Source organism: Dissoconium aciculare (genome assembly GCF_010015565.1).
Source record: "Dissoconium aciculare CBS 342.82 unplaced genomic scaffold K489scaffold_3, whole genome shotgun sequence".
Taxonomy (NCBI): Eukaryota; Fungi; Ascomycota; class Dothideomycetes; order Mycosphaerellales; family Dissoconiaceae; genus Dissoconium; species Dissoconium aciculare.
This window is the reverse complement of record NW_022984953.1, coordinates 1846097-1872057: the sequence shown is the minus strand read 5'-3', so window position 1 is coordinate 1872057 and position 25961 is coordinate 1846097. Positions and strand designations below refer to the sequence as shown.

Below are 25961 nucleotides of genomic sequence, written 5' to 3'. Positions count from 1 at the left end.
GGTACAATCGCGATGCGATGCGACTTGGAGGGTAATCGTACAACATTAGCTCTGCATGGATGAATAGATCAGCTGCTGTGATGAACATTAATCACTCTCGCTTGCGCATGCGTAGAAAGCGTCGACCAGCAATCATCTCAAGTCGATTGACCAAAGTGAGTTAATCAGTGTGCTGTCCCCACATGATCCGGGTCTTTGAACGAATTGCATAAGCGTCGACCATTGTTTGACATGCACATTTTGCACACCGACGAGGGTGATTGCGGAAATCCCTTCGGGCTGGCCACACCGAAAAGCGCTCATGTCATGTCAGCTCACCATGCCTGATCTGATCAATCGCTATTTCGAAGTCGATCTGTTTGCTTGCGCAACTGCCTGCCATCGGGTTCCGTGGATGGTCCGTTAATCGGCCAGACTGTGCTATTATTCCAGAGTGACATTCAATGTATGTGTGCTGCAGCCGCCCGGAGGCAGAAAGGTAATATAAAATTGTGGAGAGCAGAGGGAACAGACTTGGTTCCAATCCGAATAGGTGTGAGAAGCGGTGGCTGAAGAGCACAACCTTTGCAAAGCGAACATTCGCCGGCGGGCTCATTTTGGTACGCGCTGTACTACTATTGAGTTGCTGCAGCAGCCAGGATTGGATCCTGCTGTGACAGCGAGGAGTATCAGGGAAGGTGATCCGGCTTTGGCCGCGTAGATGACTAGTAAATGCATAACACAGCATGGAGATTACGCATCATTTGATGCAGTGCAGGGAGTACATTTCCCATAGTAATGGCAATGCCATCGAGCGCGTTCACGATGGAGCGAGAGGTGTCTGTTGAAATCATGATTGTGTTGGAAGCATGCCCATATACAAAAGAGAGTTCCGGCAAGGAGTCCGCTCGTGCGCACCAGGGCTTCATGCACATGCGCTGCAGTTGGTAACCTAATATCATCCACACATTTGACTGGAATCAACAGCGCACGATCTGACCGGCCGGTTCGAGAGAACGTTGGGCGTAGACTGCAGTGTGATAGCGTGGGGAGAAAATGGCCAGCAATTGACTCGTCCTCGTATACCAACCTCCTCAATTGATGAGAGAGAGACACGTCGTGTAAATAACGATCAAGAAAGAGCACCGCATCCACCGCATAAAGGACATGTGATGACATGTGATGTGATGATGTGCTGCTGCATAGAGATTGGCTAGCATACCAGAGTGCAGGTGTGAATGGTGTGGGCAAGAACAGCGGTGGTGTTGGCTTGAAACGCTGGGAGCCAATCATCCGGGCGAACTACTACGCGCCGAGGGGGAAACAGACATGGGTATTGCAGTTTAAAGGTGGCCAGGTGCAGTGGAAGTGGGGACTTTGCAAGTCGCGATGCTGCACGGCTCTCACCACAGTCGACCTCAGACGTCCTTGTCTGTCTATCTCTCCCTCTATTTCGCAGTGGGAGTCTCAAGTCTTGGTCCTTACGCAGGACCCCAACGTCAACCCGTCCACTGACTGGCCATGTGTTCGCGCTCGTGCGGAAATGGGGCGTTTCCTTCCTCGCTTTTGTTCATCTCTCCCTTGGTTCCTGCTCATGCACCTTGCCAATAGTCTAGATGTTGTTCTTCAATTCTCCGGTACTCCATCGTGACTACTGTCGCTACTGTCACCTAGACTACTCTCGTCCTGATCCATGGACGCACGAGGCATGTGGAGATGTCAACGGCGAGCGCGTATCAGAATGTCATTCGAGAGAGCAAGGAAGGCATAGGCAGAGCAGAGGCAACCTTCCCTCGGTGTACATTCATGCTTCAACTGTGCGACTGCGCACGACCGACGGACAAGAGGTAACTGTAAAGGATCGTGATGGGATCGGCAAATGCGGGCAGTGTATGGTAAATCGTCCTATCAGAAGGTCGTCTTATGGCCCATCCACCGAAGTGTCTGCAGCAGAGAGTGATAATGCAAGTTGAGTATGGGCGCACACACCAAAGAGAAGAGAAAGATCCACGGGCCCCACCTTTCGCATCACTCGCATTGACACTTCGTGCACACTGCAATGCATACTCGTGGAATGGTGGTACTGTACGACAACAAAAGCCTGTACATGCGAGCGAGGCTAGTACCGATTGATGGTGCCAATTCACTACACCTCCCCAATCTCCAATCCTCACTCGTCTTTATTAGTAGCCATGGTCGCGCTCGATCACGACTCCCTTTTCTTCTTTTCTTCTTCTTCTTTTCTTCAGCAAGCGTGTCAAGTGTGAGAGTTGTGTTTCGGTTCTTTTTTTCTTCCCTCTTCCCTGTTTGTTTGTGTGTTGAAGAGCCTGGTGCTCCGTCTATCTCATTACTCATTTTTATCAAACATTCGTCGCCGGTCGACTTCAAGAAAAGAAAAATCTAACATCAGCTCTTGCTTGCTCATTAAAAATCCAACCCTCTAAACCTTTTTTAAAAAAATCCAAAATCAAAATCTTCGAAATGGCAGCCATTCAGCTTAACTTCACCCTTCGCACTTCTGCCAACTGCAAGACTGTTCACCTGCTCGGCTCCTGGGACAACTACACCGGCCAGCTCCCGCTCTCCAAGGACTCCTCCAAGACTGGTGGCTGGAAGGGCGCCTTCCGCTTCCAGAGCCAGACCCTTAAGCAGGGCCAGCGCTACTGGTACTACTACATCATCGACGGCTACCACGTCTCCCACGACCCCGCCCGCGACTCCGTTGTCGAGCCCACCACCGGCCGCAAGCTCAACGTCCTCGACGTTCCCGCCGGCAAGGCCTCCGAGAAGGAGTCCCGTCAATCCCGCCGTGCCAGCGCCGCCGTCCCCAAGGGCCGCCCCGTCGAGAAGTCCCAGATCGTCTGCCCCCGTCCCTGCAAGCCTCAGGAGACCAAGCTCATCCGCACCATGGCTTTCCCCACCCAGACCATGGAGCAGATCGCCGCTCAGTTCGCCTCCACCCACCTCGAGTCCGAGGATGAGGAGTCCGACTCCGATGCCGACTCTGACGTCCCCTCGCTCGCCAGCTCCGTCTCCAGCATGACCTCGTCCTGCTCCTGCGAGCGCTACGGTATCACCCGCGCCGGTGACCGCGTCAAGCTCGACTGCGGCGGCTCTCGCTGCGGCTACTCCGACGACGACTGCAGCGACGACGAGGAGGTCCCCGCTCCCCGCGCCTGCAACCGCCGCCACGGCATGATCATGAGCGCGTAAATCACGAGCTTCGAGGTGGAATCAATCCACATCAGCGACAAATCCAGCAGCATCTTTTAAAGCAACAGCAGTACATCCAACACCGATGAAGTGTGAATAATAATTAATTTGAAGTTGAACTTCCAGCGCACGACGCTTTCGTGCAGGCGATCCCTATTTCGCATCCTTTAATTTTGGCCTCTCCCACCACCTTTCGACAACGACCTGGAACGGACGAGGGATTCGGTCTCGCTTCGCTCGACGCCGGATGTCGTTTACAGCTGGTTCTGTATGCGATTCCGCGTCGATGATGGCTCCGCGCCGCCTCGCGCCTGCACCAGTCACAATTAGCAACCATCAGCATCGGCTCGAATTCGATCCGATCTTCACAGCAATGTGATCATCGAAGCAACGGATGCTGACGGTTGTTGGACAAATCTTTCTGCCGCACTTTACGTGGGACAACGCAATGCTCAGCGGCGGAAACCCACAATGCCAATCATATTCGCCTGTCTGTTGAGGAAGAGCGATGGCATCGTGGAGGAAAAGTCATCAAATCCGATGAAGCGCCCTTCTGCCGAGACTGCAATATAGTATGGCGAAACGCGCTCATGCACGGATGGGGAGGACGTTACAATCTCCTTGGACGGAGAGCAGGTGGTCAGACGACGCACAATGATCAAATTTTCCCGTGCTGCGGAAGTCTCCATGAAATAGTCAAACCTCTAATCATAAGAACCTGTCCGATCTCCGCGATCAATTTGTTATTTCCCTTGTCTCGGCTTTTTTCCAAGCTTTTGATGTTGCTCATGACAATAATGATGAACACCTCGACCATAGTGAAACCTACATTGGAGAATACCATCCAGGAAATACCCGGATGCACACTGGCTGCCGAACGGATCAGCATCATGGGTCTGCCTCGACGCCGACCGAGTTATCAATTAGCGAGAACATCAAGTCCACGTTGCGCTGTTTGCGAGAGAACGCTGGGAGACACGCGGAGAGCGAAGCGCCTCGTCCTCTCCCGAACATGCTGCCTGGTCTTACAGCAACTAGATTAGTCATCACACACTCACACGCGTGCGGAATTCGCTTGATTGGTGGGTCGTCGTTGGTCGTCTGAATAAGCTGACAGCCGCCTCCACCCGTGGACGCATTGGGGCTCTGTCCAACTCCTGGAGCCCTCTGCTTCCTCCTCTTATCATTACATCGACTCACTAACGGGCGGCCATTCTAGAACGTGCAGACAGATATGCGGACGTCCAAGAATTCACTCACTGTCAGCATCTGCTGCATGAACTTGACTACCGCGCGTCATACTACAAATTTAGTGAATGTTTAGTAGCGATGAGCCCTCGTTTTTGTTGAAACTCTGCTCATGACCTCGAGGAAGAGACAGCACTGGAGTCCAACAATGCCGCTTACCTATTCGGAGAGCCAAATTCCCCGTAGACATTTCCTTTCCCGAGAACCACTATATTCAAGGCAGTCGTTGTCATCATTGGGATTGGCATCTTGCCCTCCCTCGTCGGCCACGCGAGCGGCCGCCGAGACACGCGGACTCAACCTTGTGTACCATCTGGGGTTTCGACAGGCTGGGCGAAGACACAGCAACAACGTAGCGCGCGCGCAATCGGATGTCTCCGGGACGAACTTATCGGTGGATTGCATGGCGAAACGAAGATTATTTGGAAGACTACAGTGACTTAGGTATGTACATCAACTTTATCTTGACGCGCGAGGTCTGGACTCATGGGAGATCCCGAGCGGCATTCTGATGGCGAATCATCACGGCCATGAAGGAAGAGGTTCTAGAAGCGTTTGCAATCTTTGCCCATAAAAACGTGCGCATTGTAGTGGTTCGTTACGGTCGTTGTGACGAGCAAGATGCCCGCTAACTAACTAAATCGCGGTCGTCGTACTTCGGTGTGCGCGCGCGCGGATGTGTACCTGCCCAGGTGCAATGTAGAGACCGGCTTCCCCATAGAGAACAGCCATAACGTCATCATTATTGATCACAGGACGTATTCACCAGAGGGCGTGCAATTGCAAAGCTGCATGGGTGACTCCTTCAGGAACAAAAGCCATCAGGGCATTCTGCCCTCACGAGCCTCGAAATAGGATCAAGGGTATCCACATGGACCCACTTGACGACGTCAAAGGTTGCTGCATGGCATCGGAGCGGCCGCTTGCCATGCGCTGTGGCTGCGAACCTCAGTAGTCCCTTCCAATGTTGCTGTGAACGGGAAGGAAAAGTAGCGCGATGCATTCATTTCGACCACCTGCACCCTCCCCTTCGCGTTAGAGACATATTTACCACATGAGAAACAAGCGGATCATGGAACAAACCATGCTCCGGTTTGGGAGCCTTTTCCAAACGTGGCACGAAGCCCCGGGGGGATTGATGGCATTGGCTGGCGATGAACGGCATTTGAGTAATTACAAAGGAGACTCGCGGACCATCCGCACTTAATGTCCTTAGGCAGATGCTAACAAAGCACTGGATGGGCACAGCCTTGGAATTGAGTGAGTGCACACTTTCCGTTTTCTGATCGTTTAAAGGGGAACGGGAGGTCTGCGACCTCTGCACACGCCAGACACATGGTGGCTGTTTGCCCTGCTGCTGCTTCTGGGGAGGGGGCTGATTGTCATACGATCACACATCTGGGCAGTGCTGTAGTTCTGTTCTTGGAATTTGTTCCATGCTCGTCTTCCTTCTGGCGGGTTTTGGCTGCAAGCTTTTTCCCACCTCGTGCTAGCACGATCGCGCTTGCGGACACGTGTTTTGGGGTGGGGGAAGCACACAGTTGACGGCGGGAGAGGGTAAAGAGAGGGAGGGAAAAGGGTGGATCTCTCCGCCAATTTGAGCTCCTCCCTTTTCCCTCTTCTTTGTTGGCTGTTCAGCACTGGGCCACACATGGACGATGTAGCCTTGGAAATCTGAATGATGGAATGATTTGCGCGGTATATTGACATCGGTGTATGCCATCTAAGATGGTCGTATGTGTCCCAAATATATACATTGTGGATATGATTATTATTATCGCCGTCCTGCGGAATTACCGACTGAGAAACAATGGCAGCGCGTCATGCGCTCGCGGGTGTGGTCCGCGCTTTCTCTCTCCCCACTGTCTGCACGAGGGACGCTTTTTGGCCCCCCTGTTCGCCTGCTGTCACGATGCGTCGAGTCATGAATTCATGAGTCATGTGGTGCTCCGTGATGCGATCCTCGTCTCTCTCTCGTATGCGCGCAACCTGCGACTCGTCACTGCCACTGCACTGCTGGAGCGCGTGTGCTCGTCATCGAATCGTGCATCCAAATCAATCTCGTGGAGAGGAGAATGAATGCTCAGTCTTTGGGGGCGTCTTGGTCATCGCACTATAATGAACCGGCTGGGTGCTGTGCCGGATGAAAGACCGGCCCGTTCTCGGTGTAGACTGAGCGCCGTCTGGATGCCGCGCCGCCATGTTGGCATTTCCTTGGCCTGTCAGATTTATTTATGACAAAGGACTGTGCGAATGCATTCAAAATAGATTGCGTCTGGGAGTCTGACGCCATTGTCGCTGGGAGCGCCGCTGCTGCCGAGCGTGTTGTCAAGGCCAAAGGTGCCGTTCCAGAGGCTTGACGCAAATTTGGGGAATGGAAGCGTTCCAGATGACCTCGAAGTCGATGGTGCACAACCTGGGTGCATGAATTGAACAAATCTTCGTTATTCGATCATCACTTGTTCGAGACTTGCCAGCCTCCCCCCGAGTATCCCGAGTCGGGGTACATCTGTTGACTTGCGGGTTTTTGCACTTGTGATGTAGGCTGGGAATGCATTGCACAGGTGTAGCCCACGAGGACAATTCGTTCTTGTACGGGATGGCCGCGTTGCGCGCGTGAAGCGCAGGGATCGACAGCGTGCTGGTGATAGACGCATCGGCAGACCGCGTATCGCTCAATGATCTGGAGACACATGATTTCCTGAGGTGGCGTGGCCGAGGACGTGGAGATTTGTGTTGAGATGATTATCACGAACCCGCGGTGAATGAAGCATCAAAATTGTGGATGTCACAAAAGGTGGTCCCGGGCGACGGCTGAGTTTATAGAAGTACGTGCCATGGATAGGCGAACAGGCAACAGGTCGCATGGTCTCAAACCGGTTACACAAGAAGGAAATAAGTACACGCCGTGTAGAGAGACCTCCCTTACCATCTTGTCGCGCCAAGGGACATTCGACGATGACGGATGCCTCTGCTTAGGCCGCCATCAGGTGGTCCTAGCGATGTTTGGCAGTCATCTCCAAAGGAAAAAAGGGTGTGTCCTGCCTAGAGCATGCGATGTGGGCGCGCGCGGGTAGGCGGAAGGACGTCAGCTAAGCAATCAGACCGGCAGTCGTCAGTCAGACCAGTGGGAGTCCATGGAACGATGAGGGTTGTGAGGGTGGTGATGGTGGTACATAGTGCATGCGACAAGACGTGCATCCGCGCACCACGAGCAGAAGGAATGCGCAGTACATCATCTACAGGATACCTAGCCTACCTAGGTAGTACGGGACGATGCATAACTGGACGATGGCTTCCGTTGGAGCCCCGTTGATCGAAAAGTGGAGGGAATGCCTGAATCCGCACCAGCGTGCCCGCGGCAGGCAAGGGAGAAAAAAAATGTGGACCAGACCGGTGAGCGTCCAAGTGTTCGTGGGAGGCGCAGGAAACATGTCAATCAATCAGCGCCGCAAATGGGCCCTTGGGGAGGGTCAACGCGAGCGAACACATGGCGGACGGGTCACTTGAAGACTTCGATAGACCACCGGTCATCACACACATTCGAAGCTAGAACAGGAAAAGGTGATGTCTAGTCTGATGATTGATCCTCGGGTGGAATCAGGCGCTGGGCCAGTCATGATCGAGCTGCTAACTGCCAAATCGTGAACTTAAAAGGCGCCCCCGTAGGCAATGGGAATGCCCTAAAGACGTACCGGCCACGCGCGCACAGGCGGACAGCCCCGTCCGGGCTTTGTGAAGTGAAAAGGTCCGCACGCACACAGCGGCGACGGCGGCGGCGGCCTCGCGGCGAGAGAGGTCGATGCACCTTGCGCAGGCGGGATTTTTGGGGGGAGGAACACCGAAGACCGAATGGGCGTCATCATCTATCTGAAATCAACCTAGTAGCAATAAGATGATGACCCGGTCGGATTCCCGTTCCTAGAAATCTCCCCCACGGAAGCAAGATCACTTTCGATTGCCGGGCTCACCACGAACATACATACCTCCCTAGGTAGGTAATGTACAAGTGGCTTGAACGACGCCGCGCAGACGAGAGTTCATGTACAGTATGTGCCGCGTGGAAGGGTGCGCGACCCGTGCGACCTTACATCAGCACTGCTGCAGGCGGCCCTTCCATTTCTGCTAATAATAATGATGATGATGATGATGATGATGATGATGATGATAACGAGGGCAACCAACCCCACATGAATTGGAATCAATAGGCTGCTGTGATAAGCGTAACATGCAGCTATCGATGAGTATTTGTGGTCAGACTTTGAGGCTACGGCGCAGACTCAGGTGTCCGGTGTCTGCAGAGAGACGCGCGGAACCAGAGAAATGAGCCTCTCTGCCCTCATGTTTGCGCATGCCGTGCAGCAGTGCCAGTGACTCGCCGGGGTCCCTCGTCGACGCGGCGCTCGGCACCGGAGAGCACGATGCATGAGAACGCCACGTCCACCTGTCCATCCCGTGCGTTTGGGTCTTGTCCGGACCCTCCGCGAGACACGACTGGTCCCAACCGTGTGGTTCCAAGATTGGTCGTTGCGCGATGGATTATCGGTCGGCGATGAAGGACACGAACGGAGCGCAGCCAAGCGATGTTGACCGTGCGACGGCAGGTGTGGGTGGGTGCGCACGGTGCGATACGATGAGCTATGAATAGCGACCCGCGTCAGTTTTCTGTTCCGATGGGCGTGCATCAATCGTGGAGTCTGACTTTCAACGATCAAAAGTTACTTTGGCAAGCCAAGAATGGGGGACAGTCGTCCACGACAGTCACAATCTCGTAGTGGGTGCACGAGGAAGCGAGATGGGATTTTCCAGCACCCGAGTTGGCGAGTCTTGGACCAGACACCATACACACGGGGAGTACATCGCTTGGGGGCAGAGTACAGACCCCAACTGAGTGATATGTAGTAGCGAGTATGTGCACACATCACTCGCACGCCCACCCACTCCAATGTGACTGCATTTGCGAAACGATTCTCGCGAGGCGCTGACCTCAAGCCACACGATTCCTCCAGGAGTCGCCAAGGTGGGGCTACTGACGATGATAATACATTTGGGAATCGCATCGTGGTACGCTTGCATCAAGGGCGGTCCTTCTCTCCAGCCTTTCTCTAAGCATAATAATGATATGCCGTAGGTATGACATCGACATGAATCCTGTCAACCAAGAGGAATGGTGATAAGACCCAAAGATGCGCAGAACGTCCAAGTGATCGAGGGTTGAATGTACTGTATGGCTTCACGACAATCATGGATCAGATGGCATGAATGTCTGCTAACACCAAGAGGAACTGGCAGCTCATCGGCCAGCCAAGTCCCAACGATCACGCCCGCGACACACATTGTGTCGTACGTCATGGACAGGATACAAACATACTCAGCTACCTAGGAACGGTACTGTCCATACATGGGCGACCAGCAACGCCCGGACCTTCACGTGACCCTTCAATGGACACTGTTGAGTCGCTTCCCGTGGTCATGCTGTGAATCCTCCCGAGAACATACTACCAGATCGCCCTCCATCTCGCACGGGAAAAACTTTGGAAAGTAACGAATCCTTCTCGTCCATTGATTGCGCCGCCGTGCAGTTTGCTTGCTTGCTTGCTTGCTTGCTTGCTCGCTCGCTTGGTCTTGGCGCTTCCGTTGCTTTTTCACTTGTCGTGCAGCCCACTCGGGTCAATCCCTGTCTTCCACGCGAGCGAGGAGGATTCAGACGGCCAGACGGCTCAGAGACTTGGCCCGATTCAGTGCGCCGTTTCGCGTAGCAACGTCGATGTTGGAGAAGGGCTCCACCTTCTTCGTGTCACCCCTGGCGGACGGTGTTTGCACATCCACCGGAGACGGACTGCGGAGTAGAAGCATGATCGCGTACGTACGATCAGAGGAGGCAGCGGCGATAAGAGGATTTCGTCCTCGCGACGTTCGCCACTTCCAATTATAGGAACTGTATCTCACGACACCGGGCGACCTTCAACTCGCGGCACCTCCGCGAGATAAGACATCACCTGCGTCATCCGAATGAGCACGGCTTTCACCAATGGTAAATGTGCGGCGACAATGCATTCTCACCCGCAAACAACACCTGCCGAGTTATAGTACTTGTGCGAAGCGAATTTTGCACGTGATACAATCATGATGCCGCTCGGCAGGTAGGCCCTGTTTGGCTGCCTTGCATTGCCCGTTCATGCAGGAGAGGTGTGTATCTCAGATCCACAGGGTCCATTGTGCTTGCATTCTACGACACGGAATACGCAGCTGGCCTAAGCTTCGCAACAATCCTTGAAGGTGGCGCTGGTGCGCCATTGCACAAGGCCTTCGACCAGACTATCTTTCACAGAGTCGGATGAAAGTGCGTGTGTTGCACATCCTGACACACAGAACAATTACAGGCGAAAACACTGGAAGTACACAACAACAATTTGGTGGAGATATCTAAAGCCCAATCCCACCTACAGCCCAATCGTTCCGCGCAGGATCACCAGGCTGTGGGAAGAACCCACCATCAGCCTGCTGGTCCGGCTGACGCGCGTCTGCCTGAGCTTGATTGTTCGGGCCTGCTCCATTGGCGCCGGCGCGCTGCTCCTCGATGACCCGCCGACGCTGCTGTTGTCGATACCAGAGCAACCAACCCAGCGCTGCCACGAGCCCGCCTAGGATGAGCGTATCGATCATACTGTCATCATCGTAATCTTCGTTGTCGAAATAATCCTCGCCGGGCATGTGATCGTGATCGGAGGTCCAGTCGTCCGCTTCGTAATGCTCCTGTTGGTAGAGTTGATCTGCTTCGAGAAACGCCGCGATCCACTCGGCGAAGGTCAAGGATCGACGTTCTGGTTGATCGTCTTCGATGCCGTTTACGCCGCCGCGCGTGATGCGGTTCCACCAGCTACGCCATCGTAACCTGAACAGGCTGAGCTGAACAGGGACATATGCTTCGCGATTTGTTACTAAAGCCAGGTCGTAGAATCGCTTCGCAAGATGAAAATCTTTTTCGATGCCCACGCCATTCTCATGCATCCAACCCAGATTCCACATAGCCTGCGCAGATTTGGGCGGGCTTTCGGACGCGGCTTGGTAGCAAGCGGCCGCGTTCTCCGGCGACGCTTCGGTCCCGAAGCCCTGGAGGTGGTAGTCTCCCATCTTCACCAGACTGTCGATATTTTGCTGTTTGGCCGATCGCGTCCAATGGATCAATGCCAAAGCAGCATTGCTGACTTTTGTCGTTGATGGATTAACTGCGGACACGAGTCTTGACAACAGCGATCGACGTGGCTGACTCTGATCGAGAAGCCATGCAACATTGGCCTGCGCATCCTCTGAACCCTGCTCTGCTGCCATCAAATATCCGATTAGCGCTCGGTCGGTTTCGCCCTCTTCGTAGGCATTAGCCGCCTCCGCCAGGGAACTCCAGATCGCTTCTGCTTTCTCGGCCACGATCTTATAGAAGAAAGCGGCATTGCGGCATGATCGGTCGCGGCCGACACCGAGCTCATTCATCTCGGCGAGGTAGTAGTAGGCCTCGATATGGTTGCTTCGGATCGCAAGGTCAAAGTATTTACCTGCGGTGAATACGTCTCCCTGGTCGAGAAAAAGCATACCGAGGCTAGTCTCCGCCAAAGGCAAATCTTGATCCGCTGCGGCGGAAAGATAATCGATGGCCTTCGCGACATCTGGGTCTACACCGTGACCTTCGAGATACATAAGGCCCAGGCTGTATTGAGATAGTGCGTCGCCATTGCTGATTCCGCGAGTAAACCAGATCTTCGCCTTTGAAAAGCTCTGTTCCATACCTTCACCACGAAGGAACATCCATCCCAGATATCCTGCTGCTTTGGAAGCATACTTCTCGGTATTCTTATCCAGGTCCTTCCGTGCACGCCCTTTGTCCGTCCAGCCCAGGCGAGCAACCTCCTTGAAGTATTGCTTAGCGAGCTTGAAGTCACGTTTGAGACCCCGACCACCTTCGTAGTGCAAACGTGCTAGGCCAAACGTAGCTGTCAAGTCGCCTTTGGAGGACTGGAGGTGAAGATATTCGAGCACGTCTTCGACGTCCGCATGTGCATCACTAGTGGGCCCTCCACGTTTGGCATTCATACCCGTCGAGCTCACACTGGCTCCTTCGCCGTAGACTCCTCCTAAATCATCGACGATTTTGTAAGCATCTCGGTCCAGGCTACGACCTCCTGGCGGTCCAGAGCGATAGTATTGGATGGCTTTGTCGGCGACTCGTTTATACCAGTGAACAGCCTCGTCGCAATTGCGCGGAGTTGCCACACCAGTCAAGTATCGATATCCCAATGTCATCTCCGACCGCGTATTCCCACTTTCGGCCGCGAATGCATGATATAACATGCTTTTCGCGTGGTCGCTGGGCACAGACGGCGCCAAGCCAGTCGCGTACATGAAGCCGAGCATGTACTGCGCAGTCGAATTTCCATTCAGCTGCGCCAGGTGCTCGTATCTGTCAAATGCCACATCGTAGACTATCGGGTGTGAAAAGTTGCCGTGAAAGTTTATCTCGGCCAGCAGGAAGATGGCATCGGCGTCGTCATCGTTTGCTGCATCCTCCAGCAGCTTTACGGCTCGCGCCAAAGGTTGACTGAGCCTCGATTGCACGTCTGCGCTGGAAGTTGATCCGGAGTGCTTGGGCGAATTCATGAACAGCAGAACAAACAGCTCTTTACCGTAGTACAGCACATTCCCGACGAATCCTTTCGGTCTGCGCACGAATCGCGCAAAGTTCGATCCGCTCGATATGCTGATCTTTCGCAGTATGCCTTCAGCTTCTCTTACAGCAGCGCTGTGCCCACTGACGGGCTCTTCTCCGCTCCGCGACTTCGAATCGCTCCATTGTGCGCTCGCAGATGTCGATGTGTGGTCAGAAGCGGTCGAAGATGTGGCGATGGACTGAACCGATTCTTTGCGCGCAAAAGACAATACGATTAATAATGCGAAAACGACTGTTCAAAAGGTTGCATTAATATCCGAATCTCTCAGCTTCGAGGAATGTCAAACTTGGGACTTACGAAGCAGTGCGGGAATTCGGCGCACGTTTACCGGCGTCATCTTGCTAGGTTAGAAGGAGGGATACTGATTGTTAGACCACGTAGATGTGACCTCGCAATTTGATGTCTCATGTTGTTGATGCGGAAATCATTCTGGCGCCCTGTCACAACATATCATTGATCTAGCCAAGTGGTCGGAATTACATGCACGTAATCCAGCAACAAGTGGTGATGCTGCTTCAATCCTACGTGGCCCGTGCTGCACGCTCTTTATCGATTGGCGTGGCGGGCTGAGTGACATGGCATCATCGGACATCACATACGACACTCACACTGGCATAATCCTCATCGACATGATCAACGAGTATGACCTCTGAGGACGCTGGAAAACAACATATTAAGAGTTGACACGATTTGTAATTCATGCAGTATTGCAATATGTTTCCTTCATCGATGCGCTTGGATAAGATTTCATGATACATTGATTCTACATTTCTCACGTCGATCTATCTGACGACCGAGGCATCAATTGCACTTACTGCTGCAACGTATCGCATGCTCTGAGCCGCATCTCTATGCCACTCGAACACATGCGCTTAGAGGCTTCATGTTTGTGAATTTCCCAGTTCATTGCCATTTGCTCTCTCGGCAGCTGCCTCGATGTCTCGCTTCCACTGTCGTAAGCGCATGTGCATTTTTAGAAGATAGTCTTGCTCCTGCTTCGCGACGATCTCGCCCCGGGAGACTTTAGCTTCGTACTCGTCGTAGAGTCTCGAATAACGAGGATAGGTCTCGTTGAATCGTTCCGCGACATCGAGTGCTTGGTCAAAAGTGATATCGTCGACGATGGAGCTCGCGCTATCGCTGTTGCTTACCGTCTCGCCATTGCTGTCGAGACCGCGTTTGTTGGAGTTGGCATTCGCAGTCAGAGCGTATCTGCGCTGTTTGGGTTTCGATGCATCGTTGAGCTCTTCGGTGGGCGAGTCTACTGGCTTACGTTTCTGGCTGGTAATTGTGCTGCGGTTGATGCCGTTCGCTTGTTGAGGTTGATTAGCTGGGGCTGATGCGGTCGTCGTTGGCTTTCGGGACTGTGTCTTGGCACTGTTGACAGCTTTCGGTCGCTCTGCATTTGCTCTGGCGCTTTGTGAGTCCTTACGACGCCCGTTGGCCACAACGATCTCGCTGGGGGTCTCTGCGCCGGCGCGCTGGCGCTGTGTCTCGGCTACTGGTTTCTCCGATCCATCAGAAGCTCCTCGAGGACGAGCTGCTCCAAGGGGCGACGGAACATGAGTTCGATTGCCTCCTATTTGCGGACTGTGTTGCACTCGCTGGGAAGATGGCGCAGCCAAGCCATTGGGGGTGGTCTTTCCGATTGGGGCAGCACCTTTCACACCCAATTGAGATTTTGTGGAGTTTGCTGCGGCTGTTGCGCCATTCGGCCGTTGAAGGTTTCCGGAACCAGCTTTCGTCGCAACGGCTTTGGTAGAAGTCAGAGGACTATTGGCTGGCACTGGTCTCGCAGCGGGTTTAGCGGCAGCATGAGTCGTGGCTTTACGCACAACTCCAGGCAGCTTGCCCTGCGTGGCCGGTTTCGCGGGTAACTCGCTTCGCTTGCTGTTGACCTTCACTGTGCTCTCCTCGTCCATTTCATCACTTGAGCTATGCACGACAGCAGCAGATTTGATCTTGGGGTTATTGCTCTGCGTTGCCTGACGTTTGCGAGCAGAATTGCCGCTTTCCCTATCGCTTGCAGCAGAAACAATATCGCGCTCCTTGCGCTTCTTGTCTTTCGTCGCCTCTGCTGCTCGGGCCTTCTTAGGATCCTTTGAAAGCAATCGCTTTGACACAGCATCGCCCTTGGCAGCTGGGATCTTCGGTGTTGATATCGAGCCGATCGCAGGGGAGGCTACAGAGCCTCCATTCTTCTCCTCGCCACTGCCATCCCAGGGATTCAGAGGGCTACCAACTTGCCGAGGGGTGGCATTCTTGTTGCCAAGCTGTAGCCTTGATAGCGTTTCTCCCTTCCCTCGCCTCTCAGTAGGCAACAGCAGCTGCCATAGGCCGTCCTCTTTGCCTACCCGCAATCTGTCATATGCTTTGATGGCATTCTCTATCGCTTTTTGTCTTTCCAGTTGGGAGCGATACGCGAATTTCCAGACGTCCAAATCTTTATATGCTCGATTTGTCAATTCCCATTTGCCATCCACCTCTTTCCCAATTCTTGACAACGCTTCATCAAGGTCGCTTGATGGTATACGCGTTGTTGTCTGAATATCCTGTCGCGCAAGCGGCTGTATCGCAAGCAAATGAACCAGGGAGGTCCGCATCGCCTTCGCTCGGGCTGCGGCTTCATCGGCTGGAACAGTTGCTGGAAGATTGCTCAACCTTGCATCCGGCGCGAGATTGGCAGCCTGGGATCCAACATAGCCGCGTTTCCCTGCTCTTTTCTGCTCCTTTGCGGCATCGTAGCGGTTTTGCGGAGTTGCCAACACCGAGCTGGTGATGTTTGTGTGTAAAGCCTGCTTCTGTTGCTGCACTGAGGCGAGGTTTTGTTGTAGGGCGGCGAGCGCAGCATCCGTACCGAGGCTTTGTTTACGTTCGTGCACTTTAAGACCAACATGGTGACTGATGATGCTTCTGAACTTGAAGTCACTCAAAGACTGCACAGAAGCGGAGTATAGCTCATGACGGAATGCCTCCGAAGAAATGGTCAAGTCGATCGTCCTCTTGCCGAGGCGGATTTTCTAGGTTCCTCGTTAGTCTACCTTCTCACATTGCAACCCGGGTCATCCATACTGGAGCACTGCCTGTGAGGAACTGCAGGCCAGATGACGCTTTGCGAGCGTCTTGGATGACTGCTCTTTCAAGTTTACACACGTATGCATAAGAGATGACATCGTCTTTTCCTGGTCCGCGTAGGAGGAAGTCCGGATGTGATTCGGAGGTGGTGGCCATGGTTTATGGCGAGAAAATCGAGCTGCTCTGTATGGGTTCCAACCGGCAGTGTCTACAATGTCCGAGGAACCACATGCATGCTCCGTCCTGCCCAAAGACCTCAAGAATCAGAGGCTTTGGGAAGCGTTGAGGTAATGCGTTTGTATGGTATATATATTTGTGTAGCACAATGCCCGTGGGTGGTGCAAGTGTTCAGTCCAGCGTCGGATCGAGTTGCGATATAGCAGACATTCCAGGTGACCGTGTGTACTATGAGAATGCGGAAGAATGGGCGGGCGAGAGCTCTGACACGGCAGTGTCAAAAGAGTAGGAGGAATGTCGTCGGTCGAGTATGGTCAGAGGCGGTAGAGAATGTGCTGTACTGTGAGTAGTCGCCAGAGCCAGGACAATAGGAATGAATGGATCGATAGTGGAACAGAGTGGTAGTACAGAATGGCGCTGCCAGGTATGAGACGCCTACCTGGGTCACTCACTCGACGATGATGTGAGAGAAGTACCCAAGTATCATAAACATGCAGCAGGACAGGAAGACGATGGCAGCAAAGGCGTGAATGTCGATTGTAGGAACAGAGGAAGAGAGACGGCGCGAAGGGTCAGAGCTGGAGAGGATGCCGTTACGCCCGAGCGTAATACAGCGATGTTGTAAATGTAAGCGTGCATTCGTCAATCATTCGGACTTCTGCTCTGTATGAGTGTCGCCCGCGCTACGCAAGACCAGCAGCAGTGGATCGGGGACGCTAACGGTGCATCAGGTGTGTGGATGAGCATGTGCTGAGAGAGAGGTGTGTGTGTGGGTGTGTGTGTGCGCGCGCGCGCGAGTGAGTACTGTGTATGCCCAGATGCCCAGGTGTGTATACATAAATTGTATTACAATATACGTGGGCGGCGGCGGCAGCGTCGGAAACAATGACAAGCGGAAAGCGGGCAGACGAAAAGAGACACCGGACAGCCCTGGAGTACTACAGTGTAGGTCTACGGACAGCGAGCGGACACCAGCCAAATCCTGTAATAATGTGGTGGGTGGGTGGGTGCACTCTTTGCTCACCAGCAGGATAGCCGAAGTGGAGAATGCACCGGAAAGGCCTCCTCTCGAAGCCCTACACAGGACGGACGCCCAATTGTGTACTTCAACACGTACCTCGCTGTTATCGGCGTTGAATAATGAAACAATCGAAAGCACAGTGCGAGCCATATTTGCTCTCATCATGGATATGGTGTCAGCACTGGTTTGCTCTCATCAGAGCTGTCCATGGATTGGATGCTGGGGTAAAGCAGTTGACGATCTCGTGTCTAGCAGTCACTTGCATTCGCCGATGGCGATGGAAGAGACGAATGTCCGCTGATTTCCACAAGCGTTTTTGTGCCCGTCCTGCGGATGTCGTCGGTCCAGCAAACCATCTCGACAGTCCCGGATCCGCTCGCCATCAGGCCCTGTCATCAGGTAAGGTTCAGTACCGATTAAATGGCTAACAACTACTAGCAAGCACACCCGCACCCTTCAAGGCCTCTGTTCTCCCTCATGCACGTCCGGACATGTCATTATCATTAATTACCCTCATGGAGACGCTCCCGTATTGATTTTCAATAATATCCTGGAATAATTAAGCTTGGGCGCTAACCGACTTTGAGGAGCACTAGACCGATGCCGCCCACCCCAGTTTGGCCCTTCGCCCGCCAAGTGTCCGACAATCGTCATATCACTCAGGTTCGACAGATCCTCACACATATGCTCACCCCATCGCGAACATAGATACTGTAGTCGAAGCAGAAACATACATGTAGCGAATGCCAACGATCGCCCTCTAGAGCTCGGCCACGAAAGTGTCTCCCAGAATATGATTAAATCACACAAAAACACGTTGCCTGACACCCGTGGACACCTGCAGACTGCAGTGCTACTGTACCAATGCGCAGGCGGCAGTCCGCATGACTTCCGCCCCCGGCAGACCCAATGGTACTATAATATACAACACACGAACTGTCACAAACGTGTGTTGCAGTAATTTGGCTGTTCCAAGGTATAGCATGAATTCCATCGAGGTACTGCTCAGCATCTTTCATACAACTCAAGGAGCACTGGATGTACTCTGCATACACCATCGGTGGATGTGCACATGCCGTCAACGCTCTCGCATGTCATTACATATCGAGCTGCATGGTCCTCGTCGCTGCCGTCCGCTTCTGGGATTGGAACTGTGTATGTCATGGCTGGTGATGAGGTGGCAGCGACTCAACGAGCCAGTACTTTACCCGGTCTGGGCTGGCGTGAGCATCAGACCAATGACAGGAGCGATCGGTGCTGCAGGAACCGCTGCCCGTGGTGCATAATCATTGGGCCTGCACAACGCTCTGGACCTCTTGGGGGAATGTACATCTGACGAAGAGCGCAATAGCATCCGTGACCGAAACATACTGACCCCGAATTGATGTTGTATTTACGTGCTTGCAGGCTATTGCACGGGTGAACCGAAGGAATATATCATAGCATGCAGTGGGTGAGAATCGTCATCGTGGGTGACCGAGCATTCACAAGCTCCGTCGAGCTGAGTGAGACGCAGTATGAATGGGGATGGAGCGGCCGGGCCAATTAGGGCGTCAACGGCGTCGGACAACCGTCAGCTGCTCAATATGGCATTTGTTCCCGGGGCCATCCTTCGCGTGGCTACCTGAATGACTCGCTAGAGGAGAATGACGACCACAGTCCCAGGAAGGACAGTGGTCCAATTCATTCTCCCTTCCTCACTACAACGAGACACGATCGAAGAGCATTTCAACAACCCCTTCATCGACGCTCGGAGATTTTGTTCTGTTGGGATTTCCCATTTGATGATTCTGAATTTGCTATTTCACGTACCGTGGACGCATGACGCCGGTCAATGTACTTGCCAACGGTCAAGCCGGGGTAGCGCCAACGCGAGCATACAGTCCTGTGTGCTACACATGCCTCGGGTGTTTGGAAGATCCCGTCATCCCTTCGCTCCATTCACCATCCATCACAGACTTTCCTGTTAGGCGATCTCGGACATCGCAGTCTGGCCATGTCGTGAGAAAATGCTTGTCAGCACGAAGAGGAATAGAGGTTTCGCTGGAGGTCAAGAACCTAGAGTACGATTAGATCAAGACCTCCGGGTTGAGTCTATGTACGTCGCAACAGATCTCCCCCAACTTTGAAAAGTGCACAGTGGTATACACTTTTGCATGACAACCTGGAATTCATGTATTCGTCCAGAAGCCCTGGCCGGCCGGCGCATCTGTCATGGACGCAGATCCAAGCATACCTAGGTAGTCGTCTCCTCCAGGGCTCACTCGCAACGCCGAACAAAGCTAGCTTTCACTCAAAGCGAGAGGTCCTAAGTACCTGCCTACGTGCGGGTGGGTATGTGCAGTACACTTGGTACAAAAACCTGGGATGCGTAGACTGCGAAAAGTGCAGGTATTGCTGCTGCGCATTTTATCTGATCAATTCCACGGAAATCCGTTTGCTTACTCGTGGGCGGCCCACTCGAGGATTTGATGAATCGCGCAGCGCAATTGTCAAGATCAATCGATTTACGTAGCCCCTCTACTGCTCGCACAACAAGCGAACGATCTCGAGTTTGAATAGCATACGTGTTGGGTGGATTGTAGGCTGTGCGGCACAAATGCAGCGCCTAAGCAATGTTGCGTCGGATCTTCGAGCTTCTCCGCGCAAAGCACTCGTCGTACGACGACACGAGCCAATATCGACTTCGCAAACCAGCTGATAGACAAGCTTAGTCGGCTAGTCATGATAGTTCTACGACATTTCTTTGAATCCTGGCTGCATATGAGATTTAACGTCATTGGAATGATGCGTGCGTGATTAACAACATAGCGCACGTTGGCGAGCGAACCCATGATCCGCAGTTTGTAGGATTCGGCCTTCGTGAGCAGACGAACATATCATTGCGGTCATCAAGTTTGTATGACGAGGCATCATATGGCCTGCTATCCCTTGACACGAACAAGCCATCATCCGATCTTACAGCCTCCACCACTAGCTGACAACACACTACCGGTGACCCATCTTGCCTGCTGTGAACAAAGAAAGCACACCACATCTGCTATATCATCTGGTTCCGCGAGACATGGTAGGCTCTGTTGTGGCACATAGATGTCTGTGTACTTGCTTACAGACTCTGGGCTTGCAGAACTCCAGGCAGTCGTTTTGGTAAGTCCGACCTGGACCGCATTCGCAGTTGTTCCAGCCATGAATGCGAGCTCGTTTTGTTTGCCGCCGAATGCTTCTGCCCATGTGCGTACCAGGCTCTCACAAGCGGCCTTGGTCGCAGAATACATCACCCTGTAATCGGTCAATTTCTGGCAGAATGGCTGTGTCAAACGACCGTTTTGGATGGAATTTACGGGAATCGCACTCACGATGTTGGCGTCGACTGCTTCGATCGAATGGAAGATATGCAAACGATCCGAGAATTCTCGCGAAACATTTTGCGCTTGACAAGCTCATTGACGATCAACACTGACGTCTGAATGTTGCCAACGAGGTAAGGTTGGATCTCGTTCGCCTTGTCGTCATTGCTCCTGTCTCCGATTCGGACAGAACCTGTAATGGCCGCATTGAGCACCAAGATATCTAGTCGTCCATTGAAGTGTGTCTCGAGAGTATCGGCGATGTCGATAGCGCATGTCGGAGACAAAATGTCGGCTATAATTCCGTGCACCTGCGGCTGGGTGGAAACTGAGGAATGAACATCGTGGTCGTTATCCTGCTCGCGTCGTTCCTCGATTGCATCAATAAGGGATAGACTCTGTGAGGAAGAGCATGTTCCCAATATCGAACAGCCGCGAGACTGTAGCTGCCTTGCAACCGAATGCCCGATGCCTGGTGTTCCAAGGTCGTTGGTGATGATCCGTGAATGAATCTTATAGATCTGTACCTTTGCTTGCACCGGTTACAACGGCGACCTTTCCATCAAGATCCCGTCTATTATGCTCCATACTTGTCTCTTGTCGATAATATCTTGTCAGTGGCACATTTGGGCGAAGTAATGTGATGTAATTGTCGTCTGACACATTCCAAGACGACTTGGGGTAAGACTCATAGGGTTGGACAACACAACCCTATGTCTGGAACAATCCTCGATATCATGAGGTCGAACAATGTAGCAATCCCAGCCCAAGCCCGGGACACGCACGAAGTGATTGTCGGCCAGAGCATATCGAATGAGCACTCATTGTTAAGATTGGCCTGGGTTTTTTGGTTGATAGAACCGCTGCGATGAGTCGCTGATGTTCCGTTGTTGAGCTTCTGCAATCAACCGCTGACATCAGGGAACCCATGTCCTCTCCAAGCCTACAAATGACCATGATCGCAATCGAGCACCATCGATAAATTCATGCGTATAACTCTTTTCAACTTTCATTTCGTAAATCTCATAATTGTATGTAGAAAATGCCTCCCTCCACGATCTCGCAAGCTGCTGGCCCGCTTACTCTAATCACCAAGGTAGCGTGCCAGCATGCTCATCCCAGAGCGAAGCCTTATATGGTGGTAGAGACATACGTTCTCCCACTGTTTATCATCTAGGCAACGAAGGCTCGTCGTCGTCGAACGGATTGGTCTTTCGGCTTGATCGGAACGACGATTAGATCGATGGGGTTGTACAACGCTGCATGAATGTGAGTACGGTAGGACGACGGGCAGCATTGTAGTCGTGCAGACTTACTGAGCAGACTGTCTACAATGGGTGTCAAAACAGCCGATCCGGGGGCAAGTGTGCCGTTCACTGAGGCTGGCGCCAACGGAATGGGCAACAGATTTGTGAATCTTAAGCTGAGTTCCGGTTTGCCATCACAAGTGACATTCACAGCGGCGAATCCCTGGACGTATTGCCGATTGTCGGCAGCGACGTAAAGCGGAATGGGTGCCAGAAGTGAGATTCCTTCCGAAGCAGTCACTCTTCCTCCATTGGCATAAGCCGTACCGCCCTGCATGGTGAAGGTGGGCACTGATGGGTCATCGAGAGGGATGTTCTTTGAGCCGATGAAAAGCGAGAAGAAGAAGCTGCCACCCTCTGGGACGGGAGCGCTCACGACAGGATACGTCGTGCCATTTTCGCCGCGGGTGAGGAGGTGAAAGTTGTATGGTAGATCGAAGGTGGAAGTGCCCAATCCTAATAGAGTGTCAAAGGCGCAGAATTTGGCTGCTGCTTGGCTGATTAAGGCCAGCGTTGTAAGTGCTGATGCTGTGAATTTCATGGTTGCTATTTGACGAGTGTAGAACTCAGGAACGACGTGGAAATGCGCATTGTGATATCTTTTACATTGATCGTTGTCAACATAAGTCGAATTGCCGATAGAGCATGGCGAATTGTCACGCCATATCGAGTTGACGTAAAGTTGCGTGGAGCTACTGTGACATTTTTTGAGATTCGCGGAGCAGACTCGAGGAACCAGCTATGTCGGGTTGATCGTCATCCGATAGTCTGCGTAGTTCTTTACGTGCGGTGGAGTCAATGGCCTCCAGGTACGTCGATCAAGTGGTGGCTTGCCGCGCTTGAGCAGGAAGACCCCCAACTAGCTTATTGCGCCATTGCTTGTTGGCCATGAACAACTTTTCTGCCGCGCGCCCAACGGTCTCGATGAGCATATTTTCTCGATTTCATTCGTCTCAATACCCCAGCTTACGCATCCGATCGTTGGTGCCCACGAGGTCCGAACGGGAATGTATGGCGATTGCGACGGATGGAGAATGACCATAGCCACTTCATGAGCACGGTGGAGAATGCTACGCGGTCAGCTGTTCCCATGCGTTTTCAGATCACACTTGAGCTGGCCTTCGAGAACCGAGCAGAGCTGTTCCTAAGCCATCTCGCGTCATTTCTTGCATTTTCTGGTGTTGAAGTCGGGAAGAGCATAGAATAGTAATCAATCGGAATGCCAGGACGTCATCTGAGGCCCGTTGTTTCGACCCCACACGCCGAAGTTGCAGCGGCATTCCCGCCAGCCACGCGTCCGATCCTGGGTCGCGTAAACCTCATGCTGGAGCATGTCAGGATACATAGTATGACCATCATCTTTAGCGGAGCAGACATTGTCGCCAATATTGGCAAGTATGGCATTCGCCTCTGCACTTGCGTTGTCGCTCTTCGCCGTCTCTGTGAACTCCCAGTTCCCGCCCAAACCCGAGGGTGTTACTGTGCTGCCGTCCAGATTTCACCCAGGCGTAACGATTTCATACAAAGAGCCGGGAATCTGTGAAACCACACCAGGAGTAAAATCATACGCAGGTATGGGCAATTTTATGATCCAGGAACGACTTGCTGTATTGACGCGCGACCAGGCTACGTGCATCTGCCAGTAGAAGCTCTCAATGAGACGTTTGAACACAATGGTTATCCCATCAACACCTTCTATTGGTTCTTCGAATCACGCAAGGACCCTGCAAATGCACCTCTCACGATCTGGCTCAATGGCGGACCGGGAGCATCGAGTCTTCTGGGAGCGCTCTCCGAAAACGGGCCTTGCTTCATCAGTAGGTTGAATTCCTTATCACAATTTGCAATGTAAGGAGTCCGAACTGCACTTGCAACGTAGGAAATGCTGCCGCAGGGGATATCTTGGCCCGAAGTGAATTTACATAGATCAACGGTTATACGGTCTGTAGCAAGGTTCTGTACGTAGCTTTCACTCACACGGTCGATCTGTGCTACATATTTCTTGGGCAATCTGGACAGCGATCATAACACAAGGTCAAAGTATTGTCGCTTACGTATCTGCAGATAATGATTCAATGACAACAACTCTCAATCCATGGTCCTGGAATAACGAGGCGAACTTGCTCGTCATCGATCAGCCTAACCAAGTTGGTTATTCCTATGATGTCCTGACAAATGTGACCGTCAACATTGCATCTGACGATGAGGGTGGTGCGATCAAACCTGCCGACTTTGACAAGTTTATTCCCGAAACCAACAACACATTCCTCGTTGGCACTGCTGGGAGCCAACTTGTGAACAGTACTGCCAACAGTACGCTTCATGCCGCAGTTGCATTATGGCATTTCGCACAGACATTTTTCGAAGAGTTTCCTGCGTACAAACCCAATGACGAGCGCATCAGCCTTTTCACAGAGTCATATGGAGGTCATTACGGCCCAGGAAGTAAGTGCTGAGGTCTCGAGCACGCCCTGCATGCCGCGGCTGACCCTCAATAGTCATCGATTTCTTCATTCACCAGAATGAATTGATCTCAAACGGCACGATATCGGGACCAGGTGCTCACTATCTACACCTGAGCACCCTCGGCATCATAAATGGGTGCATAGATATGTATGACCTAGCAAGGTCCTACGTCACATTTCCATACAACAACACATACGGCATTCAGGTGTACAATCAGTCAAGATATGAGTGGGCATTGAACGAGCTCGAGAAGCCTGGTGGAGGGAATGATGCTATCGCCGAATGTCGCAGACTTCAAAACTCGACTGACGATCGTGATCACAAGGCTGTGCGAAAGTTGAACGCAATGTGCTCCCAGGCCGAGGATCAGGTGATGGGATTTACTGAAGAACTGTTTGCACAGAACGACAACGCTGCACGGTTCGACATCACGCACGAAGCACAAGATCCATTTCCAGCTCCGTACATGTTCGGCTGGCTCAACCAAGCACATGTGCAACAGGCCCTGGGCGTTCCCGTCAACCACACTTGGGCCTCGTCCGCAGTCGGTGCTGCCTTCTCAAAAACCGGTGATTTCGTGAAAGGCGGACAGTTGCAGAATCTGGCATACATCCTGGATCACGGAGTCAATGTCGCTCTGCTTCACGGCGACCGCGATTACGCTTGCAATTGGGTGGCTGGCGAGGCTTCTTCGCTCAGCATTCCCTGGTCATCGAAGGCGAAATTTGCAGAGGCTGGCTACGCTCCTGTTGCGCTGTCCTCGCCCTACGTACAATCCGGTGGCCTTGTACGACAATATGGCAACCTTTCTTTCACCCGTGTCTATCAGGCTGGTCACATGGTACCCTCATACCAGCCTGAAGCCGCCTACGACATCTTCATGCGGGCGATTACTCATCGTGACATTGCCACAGGTCAGATCGACTTAAGGGAAGTTGAGCATTACGCAACCACGGGACCGAAAGACACCTGGTGGTCGAAGAGCGATATATTGCCCGCGCCACCGCACGAATGCTATATACCCGCTCTCATGATGCGTTGCTCTGACGACGAGATCGCTTCAGTCATCAACGGGACTGCTCTCGTGAAGGACTGGATTCTTGTTGGCAAGGAGGAAACTCGTGATGAAGTCACAGTGGTTGCATCCTCGCAGACGAGCGCTCAAAAGCCGCTCGTGGCTTGAGTACTACTATGCTATGTCTGGCATGCGATCGCTCTGTACTAGGGAATGCTTTGGCAAAACGATCGAATGAGATGACGGTCTCTGCGTAATTAATACGCGTGTTGATTTCCCTACAAGGTATATTGAGAAACGCGTTGGATAGCAATCAATTCTTGCTACAAAGATCCGACAATGCCGGCCCCCTGTCCACTCGATCTTCGGGTCGACGTCTCGTGCCTAAGC

At 52.7% G+C, this 25961-nt stretch overlaps 9 protein-coding genes across 9 annotated transcripts; 4 read left to right on the top strand and 5 right to left on the bottom strand.

Moving 5' to 3' along the window:
• Nucleotides 1-50: 50 nt before the first annotated feature.
• On the bottom strand, nucleotides 51-887 carry K489DRAFT_159111 (uncharacterized protein). Its single transcript, XM_033599284.1, has one exon. It carries the CDS (start codon nucleotides 725-727, stop codon nucleotides 305-307), a length of 423 nt encoding a protein of 140 aa, XP_033462527.1. The 5' UTR covers nucleotides 728-887; the 3' UTR covers nucleotides 51-304.
• K489DRAFT_399672 (uncharacterized protein) lies at nucleotides 778-2086 on the top strand (the record flags this gene model as incomplete). Its single annotated transcript, XM_033606970.1, has 4 exons — nucleotides 778-889; nucleotides 967-985; nucleotides 1186-1616; nucleotides 1654-2086. The coding sequence occupies 4 exons, from the start codon at nucleotides 778-780 to the stop codon at nucleotides 1950-1952; spliced, it is 861 nt and encodes a 286-aa protein (XP_033462526.1). The 3' UTR covers nucleotides 1953-2086.
• Nucleotides 2087-2460: 374 nt separating this feature from the next.
• On the top strand, nucleotides 2461-3192 carry K489DRAFT_313915 (uncharacterized protein; the record flags this gene model as incomplete). Its single annotated transcript, XM_033600975.1, has 1 exon — nucleotides 2461-3192. The coding sequence occupies one exon, from the start codon at nucleotides 2461-2463 to the stop codon at nucleotides 3190-3192; it is 732 nt and encodes a 243-aa protein (XP_033462525.1).
• Nucleotides 3193-3373: 181 nt separating this feature from the next.
• K489DRAFT_159024 (uncharacterized protein) lies at nucleotides 3374-4394 on the top strand. The gene is made up of 2 exons (XM_033599283.1): nucleotides 3374-3537; nucleotides 3766-4394. Exon 2 carries the CDS (start codon nucleotides 3783-3785, stop codon nucleotides 4233-4235), a length of 453 nt encoding a protein of 150 aa, XP_033462524.1. The 5' UTR covers nucleotides 3374-3537; nucleotides 3766-3782; the 3' UTR covers nucleotides 4236-4394.
• A 6246-nt stretch (nucleotides 4395-10640) lies between these two features.
• Nucleotides 10641-13630, bottom strand: K489DRAFT_334438 (HCP-like protein). The gene is made up of 2 exons (XM_033602182.1): nucleotides 13461-13630; nucleotides 10641-13394 (listed from the first exon to the last, which is right to left on the bottom strand). The coding sequence occupies exons 1-2, from the start codon at nucleotides 13498-13500 to the stop codon at nucleotides 10867-10869; spliced, it is 2568 nt and encodes an 855-aa protein (XP_033462523.1). The 5' UTR covers nucleotides 13501-13630; the 3' UTR covers nucleotides 10641-10866.
• A 368-nt stretch (nucleotides 13631-13998) lies between these two features.
• On the bottom strand, nucleotides 13999-16646 carry K489DRAFT_158976 (uncharacterized protein). Its single transcript, XM_033599282.1, has 3 exons — nucleotides 16236-16646; nucleotides 15858-16183; nucleotides 13999-15698 (listed from the first exon to the last, which is right to left on the bottom strand). Exons 1-3 carry the CDS (start codon nucleotides 16392-16394, stop codon nucleotides 14045-14047), a joined length of 2139 nt encoding a protein of 712 aa, XP_033462522.1. The 5' UTR covers nucleotides 16395-16646; the 3' UTR covers nucleotides 13999-14044.
• A 3431-nt stretch (nucleotides 16647-20077) lies between these two features.
• Nucleotides 20078-21412, bottom strand: K489DRAFT_378027 (NAD(P)-binding protein). The gene is made up of 3 exons (XM_033604300.1): nucleotides 21311-21412; nucleotides 20793-21255; nucleotides 20078-20715 (listed from the first exon to the last, which is right to left on the bottom strand). The coding sequence occupies exons 1-3, from the start codon at nucleotides 21369-21371 to the stop codon at nucleotides 20385-20387; spliced, it is 855 nt and encodes a 284-aa protein (XP_033462521.1). The 5' UTR covers nucleotides 21372-21412; the 3' UTR covers nucleotides 20078-20384.
• Nucleotides 21413-21848: 436 nt separating this feature from the next.
• K489DRAFT_158902 (uncharacterized protein) lies at nucleotides 21849-22790 on the bottom strand. Its single transcript, XM_033599281.1, has 2 exons — nucleotides 22100-22790; nucleotides 21849-22042 (listed from the first exon to the last, which is right to left on the bottom strand). The coding sequence occupies exons 1-2, from the start codon at nucleotides 22629-22631 to the stop codon at nucleotides 21957-21959; spliced, it is 618 nt and encodes a 205-aa protein (XP_033462520.1). The 5' UTR covers nucleotides 22632-22790; the 3' UTR covers nucleotides 21849-21956.
• Nucleotides 22791-23487: 697 nt separating this feature from the next.
• K489DRAFT_387426 (secreted carboxypeptidase-like protein) lies at nucleotides 23488-25739 on the top strand (the record flags this gene model as incomplete). The annotated part of the gene is made up of 4 exons (XM_033606324.1): nucleotides 23488-23662; nucleotides 23716-23907; nucleotides 24155-24535; nucleotides 24589-25739. The coding sequence occupies 4 exons, from the start codon at nucleotides 23488-23490 to the stop codon at nucleotides 25737-25739; spliced, it is 1899 nt and encodes a 632-aa protein (XP_033462519.1).
• Nucleotides 25740-25961: the final 222 nt, after the last annotated feature.